A 6,951-nucleotide genomic window follows, 5' to 3' on the forward strand; every position below is an offset into this window, starting at 1 on the left:
ATGTACATTTATTTTAATTGATCACTTTTTACAAACTATACATATAGATTTTTTTTTTACCTTTAACCCCGAACACCAAAGTTTACAAAGTACAAAGAGGAAGTACACTATCTAGCTAGAAGAAAGACCACTCAATTTCCAGACATATTCCGACTTGATTTTGAAACGTATCTGACAAATAAATTATTAAAAAATACAGGTAATTAAACAGGGGACAAATATTTTATGTGGCTTTAAACCTTTTCAGTGGACCAAGTACACTTTTACCATTTTCATTTTTTTCCACAGTGAATACCAGATAAATTCTCAAAAAATCTTTTCCCTTTTTTGTTTATATCATTACATGCATCATGATATCAGATAATTCTCTGAACTCATGAGAAATTTTTTGACTTTGAGGTTATTGTCTTTTGAATGGTTACAGTTCAAGGTTTCAGTTACACCGCAGTTAACCTTCACCTGACCTATTTCCATGTTGCTATCAACAGACAAAAAAGAGACCTTTGATCAAAATCTTATACAGTACTATTGCTGATGTGTCTGTGTGTTTATGAAAGCAAGAGAGGAGGGGTGGGAGATGTGGAGGGGATCACAGGAGTGACCATGTGTGTTTGACAGGAGTGTTTTTGTGGATGGTTTCTCTCTTTCTCCCCCGATATTGTCTGGAGTGGATTGTGGAGGCGGTAGCTCTGAGAGCAGCTGCCTCTGACAAACACTGTGTAAACACTATGTGTGTCACTTGGGGATTGAATGTGTGTGCGTGAATGTGTGTGTGTGTGTATCGAGGGGGTGGTAGGACACTTTTAAAATTGCTAAAAGGAGACTAACCGTCAATTGAATAACCATTTAGTCTGTTTAAGACATGTGTCTAATGGCCACTAGAGTAATGAGTCCTCTTTTGGTTTAAAACAGATTTTTCCATAATTAAAAATGGATAAATGAACCAGTTTTAAACCATTTTCTAACAGAAGCTTCCTGTTTGTACATCAGAGCAGAAACTGATATTGACCTCCTGCAATATCAAATACACCCCCTGAAAATGATCGCAATGACTTCATCTTTACAAACATAAGAGGCGATTCAGCTGTGTCTGTAGCTGCTTGTGCATGTATGAGAGAATGCACTGTATGAATGTTCAGCTGTATGCATGCATGTGTGTATATGTATATCTATAAATGTGAGGAGATGTGTGTGCATGCACATGTTTATGTTTGTGTGTGTGTGTGTGTGTTGGCATGCTAGCAGGGATATATCACTGTCCTCCATTATAAGCATAGTCTGCCTTGTTGTGCATGACCAGTCTGTTCTCGACGAAATAGAAGCTGTCTGACCGGGTCTCATAAGGACACTCCACCATCTGACGGACTGCAAAACAGACAACATGTGCATGTCATTGATCCAAACAAAGACTTTTTGAAGTATCCAAGCAATTAGAAATTATTGAATAAAAGCTAAAAATAGCTTCAATGATTAGGTCAGTGTTATTGATTAAGATCTTGAAATGGCTCTCTGGGAAGACCTTTGATTGGGACCACCACTGCAAACAAGTGGCACTAATGTTCCTCTGTATCATCACAACACAACCAGTGGCGCTGGGGATGCAGTTAATGAGGAAAATAATGCATTAGCAAATAGTAATGAGACCATAGTTCTTCCACAGTTCCAGTTTCAGATGTATTTATGTATGTCTTAATATGATACTCACATTATGCACATTGAAAGGAATATTGGTTGCTGCAATCATTCCTTCTCTTCGTACTGTACTGGCCATGAAACAATCCCTTCCTAAAGTAAGTACACTGTAAAAAAAAATTAGAGGACAAAACCCACAGTCCTCGATCTGTGCAAAAACACTTCATTTTAAAATTCATCCTAAAGCGGGGCTCAGACTACAGGAGTTTTCGAATGTTGGAATGTTTCAGATTATCTGAAAATGTGAGGGGTTTACAGATCCAGTTTTAAACCTGCAGACCTGCTCGCAGACTCATCAGGGCTGCCCGTGATAATTAATCAAACATGTTTGATATTTAGGAGGTAAAATCTGGATGATTATGTCTGTATGGAAGTGAATAAGAGGTGTTGCCAAGCAGCAGTAAACTTTTTTGCCCTTGAGGCTAACATTAGGATTAAAATCTCACCTCCAGTTCTTGCTGGAGAATAAAAAAACCTGTGTTGTTCGTTTCGCCTTCTGCTTTAGTTTTTTCTCACTGCAAAGCATTACTCCAGCAAGTGGTTCCACTACATCTCTCTACATTTTGTTTACATCTGCTTCCCCATAAGATCACGATGAGGTGGTTCATCGCTCCTTCAGGCAAGATAATCTGAGTAATCGGCAAAGATTCTCCTTTTGTGCGTGATGCAATCCTCATCAGGCTTCAGCAGTCTAGGTTAGCCAAATCAAGAGGGTCTCCTCCAATGTGAGATATTTTAGGATGAGATTCCCTCTTGCCTGTAACTGCAGCAGAGGGATAAATATTGGTGGTTTCATATAGGTTTGATGCTGGTAAACAACTCTGGCAATAAACTTGGATGGATGAACGGGGAAGAAGATGCCACCTTGACTTGGCTAGCTCAGATTGCTAAAGCCTCATATCAGCTGCAGCAGAACTTTAGAAGGCCTTTCTACACAAAAGGACTGTGGATTTTGTTCCCCATATTTTTACAGTATCGTCTTGCGAGGAAGGGATCTCTTTACAGCCAGTATGGAGTGGAGGAACAACTGTAGTGGCCAATAACTCTCTCAACGCATGTGTGGTAGGTAGGTATTGCACTAAGATACTCTTATCTTTGGACCTATCCTTTGAGAAGTTATAGTGGTTTCTAGAAAACTGCCTTTACTCATTAATTTGCACATTTATCCAGCAAAGTGCTCCAAAATCTAATCAGATTATCCACTGTATAGTGGTCACTTAGTGTTCAAGAGTTATTGAATACACAAGAAAGCATCTACATACAGACAGACTGTCCTATATAATATAAATGAGGGTCATAAAAATCCATGCATTCACAATAGGGGGCAGAAATACAGTTAAGTCGAGCAAAATTATGAATGGCTAGTGTAAGGCTGCATATCCCTCCATCACCTGACGATGATGAGCTCACCACCAAAATGCCTGTTGAACTGTGACCTAATGTTTACTTTTGTTGAGTGCTCCACCGTGACACATGACAAGGAAGGAGTCACAAATCCCCTTTAAAGGGAAACATCATTAGTAGGAACTGCTGATCTGTTCTTCTGGTATTTACACAGATCACATTAAACAAAATTCAGTCTTCTCCTAGATATGCAACATCTGGAAAAGGTGACACAATCTCTTCCGAGCTAAAACGCACCATATAACATACTTCAATATAATCTTGACATGAAATTATATAACATGTATTTATGGATTTTTTAGGTTTCACTCATAATGAAGAAGATGACTCACCCAGGCTCTCAGACAGCTGGGGGAACTCATAGATGTGCTCACAGGTGTTTCGGCTGTTTGGGATACAGAAGCCAAAGTCAAAGTCAAAGCTCTTCAGCAGGTGATCCCGGAAGTAGTGCCTCTCGATCATGCGGAAGTTGTTCAGAGGCCGGTTTCCAACTGTGAATTCCACCCTGATGGGATAATACAGAGAGATGGGAGACGTTACAACAGTAGGCCTGTTCTTGTGTTATTATAATGTTATCAAAGTCATAGCTGACAGAGACAATGCTGCAATTGTTTCCATTGTCTGTGTATGAAACAGGTGAGTGTGACTTAGGTGTGTGTTGGTCGATGTGTGAGTCACTCACGTAGCTCCCACGGTCCTCAGTCGTAGGAAGGCTGGAGTGAACTGGTAGCGTACAAATCGTCCCGCACTGGCGTCTGCCTCCCTGTTCTCCTCATCGTCGTCTGAGACCCACGGCATAGGGATGGAGACATTTCAAATAGGTCACACTGAAGACTATTTTCAATCAAAATAACCAGCGACGGATGCTTCTGAGCCTGACAACATGCTTTGAGACATTCATTTTGAGCTAATAACAAGAGTAAGTTGTCAGCAGGGTCAGTACATTCATTTTGAAGTGCTCAAAAGTCAGACACTTTACAGTCAACAGCCTCATTTGCATCAACAGTACAAGGAGTGGACTAATGCACAATACCTGTATGTGGGGGTTTGGCGATCTCAAACAGGACAGTGCTGGTCTCCAGGTCTCTGATCTTAAAGCGTACAAAGTCGATGTTATAAATATTGTCCTCAGGTTTACAGAGGTACCCTGCAACAATGACAGACACGAGTTATGGACATTGAATGTGTACGCCCTGAAAGCACAAACAGGCTACTTTGACAAGCACAAAGATAACATGCAAATCTTTCTGCTTGTACACAGACACATGCAACTTTGCATACATACGTACACACTGCCCCCCCCAACCATAAAATGCAGTGAGATAAGATAAGATGAGACAAAGCCTTTATGATCACTGTTGGACTACTGTGTTACACAGGAAAATATGCGCGTGTGAAGCCGATAAGAGTCTACGCCACTATGTGTGCTGTTTTAAAAAAAAAGAAAAAACATCTCTCATAAGCTTTAAATGTAATCTCTACATTTTTTTTCCCTTTTAAATTTCATGTTGCCTTAACAGCTGTAAATGTAGGCAGCGCTGATGAGGACCAACCACGTTACCGTCATTAAATTAAGACCATAAAGAGTCTTCCTCGTCGATCCTGCCTGTGATGTCACAGTAGTGCTGTGTGATGTCATTTGTATCCGAATATTTCTTAAAAGAGTTTGATGTCATAGAGTAGCACGTAGTAGCACGACTGAAGTGACAGCACAGAGGACAGATGGGAAATCTCTCTTTTGGGAATGACGGGTCGACTCGGGTAAACAGATTCTTGATGACCTTGTGGAGGAGGGAGGGGTCAGATCTTTTGAGGAGCTTAAAAATAAACATAACGTGCCTACGTCAGAGGATTCTTACAAATTAGACAAAACTGAAACTTGGCAGTATCACTGGAATTCAGGAGCTCTTCATAAAAGGGAAACATATATTGGTTGGGGGAATAAAGATAGGAATCCCTGATGAGTCCTGATGAAGAACCATGTAGCTTCTTAGCATAGTTATTCACATGAAGCTCAGTGTCAGCCACGGTGATTCATCTGTTCTGCTTGCATTAGAAAAACACACTTTTGTTTCACTCAGGTTTTATAAATATAGTGGTGTGTTATTTATACTAAAAATCTAATTTTAGTTTTCCTAAAGTTGCAATATATATCTCCTTGCTCACAGTGTCACAATATATTGAATCATATTCCCTGTATCATGATACATATCTTGTCACCAGGTCTTATTGAATTCTACCCTGTATCCTGGAGGACATTATGGATTATCCACTGCATGCTGTGGGTTATTTAGGATTATTATTATATAGGGTTATTAGGAACTTCCGGTCTTACTGTTGGCTTTAACGGGCTTATTAACTTTTTTTTTTTTTTTACCTTTTATTGCCTTTTATTCCGTTTTTTGTACTGCTTGGTGTTTGTTTTTGTTGTCCTTATTGATACTGGTTATGTTACTTGATTTATATCTATCAAGACTGTTTCTTATTGTTCTTCTCGGTGAACAAAAACAGACAGTTTGTAAAAAGAAAGAGAAACTATGTGGTTGTATGTGTCCAAACTATCATTAAACACTAAAGTGACCACAGAGAACATGTATGTCACACACGCCTCCTATTATTAACTCCTCTGTGTCTCTGTTTAAAAATAACAAACACTGTCTAATGACCTCTAACAAAGCTTTGCGTTGTCACAAATGTATCTTCTTATTTAATTACAACAGATATAACACCATATCACTCTCCATTTTCCAGTGACAGCCGTGTACGCCTGCTCAACTGGACGTCACTTGCTCTACCTTGAATGTAATGTGTAGATTGAACGTATTCTGCAGGTGGAGGACTCTCGGTTACATTATGTTCAGATACTTCATTCAGCACAGGCAGCAGCACATCAAGCACCTCAGGTCCGCAAGACACATTAGAGAGACTCAAACCTCGCGTAGCCACCCGCAGTCCCAACACATCCTCCGGCGTGATGTGTCCACTCTGTGTCCGCAGGTCTTCCTCCGTGACGGGCCTGCTGTCCACCTGGCTCCTCCGGGACTTGAGCCTCTTCAGAACCCCTCCGCCGGGCTTGCGGTCCCGCGGAGGAGCCGCCGCAGTGCCGTGCCCGCCGCCGGAGACATTTTCAGCAACAGGCGCGTCGCCGCGGGCTTTGGCTCCGCTCATCGTCGACTCTCTTCGGCTTCCCTCCCGTCCTCTTCTCCGCTGAACGCTGGAGGAAGAAGATGGCGTCGTAGATGTCGAGTGTGCAGAGAACTGTCGGCGGACGGTCAAGCTCTTGTTTTTGTAAGCACATGCTGTACAGTTGCCATGACAACTCGTCCTGCGAGCCAGAGGAGGGTGTGCAGTGGTTCGTTGTGACGACCAGCAGGGGGCGATGGACAGCGCACTGTAATAATATATATAATAATATGGACACATGGATCACAACTATAAAACTACCGCTGCTGCTACTGCTGCTACTGCCGCAGAGCATACAGCGCTCCCTGTTATATGTTATATCATTGGTTTATTATTACTCATGCATTAATGTAGAAGCAGGGTTTCACTGTGATAATTGGAGGATTATTTTCCCACTATTTTGTATAGGACTGTAACTAATGATTGTTTTCATTAAATATTAATGAATCAATTGATGTTTAATGTTTCTTTCTTATAAAATTTGTTACAATTACCCATAATTCAAAGTGACACATGCGTAATGCTTGCTTTGTCCAACCAATAACAAAAAGGATAAGCAGTAAATCCACGTCTGTGAAGCTGAAATGTGAAACCATTGGATATCTCTGCATGAAAAAGGACTTTTTCGACAATAGTTTAAGCTTTACTGTTGGGTAGTTTAATTTATAACAA

The 6,951-nt window shown here is 40.8% G+C and overlaps 1 protein-coding gene across 1 annotated transcript; it reads right to left on the reverse strand.

Annotated features, from left to right (window-relative positions):
* On the reverse strand, window positions 1–6,654 carry LOC118327722 (protein unc-119 homolog B-like). The gene is made up of 5 exons (XM_035661149.1): window positions 6,030–6,654; window positions 4,130–4,243; window positions 3,779–3,878; window positions 3,429–3,601; window positions 1–1,365 (listed from the first exon to the last, which is right to left on the reverse strand). Exons 1-5 carry the CDS (start codon window positions 6,517–6,519, stop codon window positions 1,253–1,255), a joined length of 990 nt encoding a protein of 329 aa, XP_035517042.1. The 5' UTR covers window positions 6,520–6,654; the 3' UTR covers window positions 1–1,252.
* Window positions 6,655–6,951: the final 297 nt, after the last annotated feature.

Source organism: Morone saxatilis, unplaced genomic scaffold, assembly GCF_004916995.1.
Source record: "Morone saxatilis isolate NCDOM2014 unplaced genomic scaffold, NCSU_SB_2.0 Contig18, whole genome shotgun sequence".
Classification (NCBI taxonomy): Eukaryota; Metazoa; Chordata; class Actinopteri; family Moronidae; genus Morone; species Morone saxatilis.

Coding starts and splice junctions, on each gene's coding strand:
- LOC118327722 (XM_035661149.1), bottom strand. CDS start 6,519: ATGTGTCCATATTATTATATATATTATTACAGTGCGCTGTCCATCGCC. Junction 3,879..4,129: donor CGCCAAACCCCCACATACAG/GTATTGTGCATT, acceptor CGTGGGTCTCAG/ACGACGATGAGGAGAACAGG. Junction 1,366..3,428: donor CCAGCTGTCTGAGAGCCTGG/GTGAGTCATCTT, acceptor TCTGTTTTGCAG/TCCGTCAGATGGTGGAGTGT.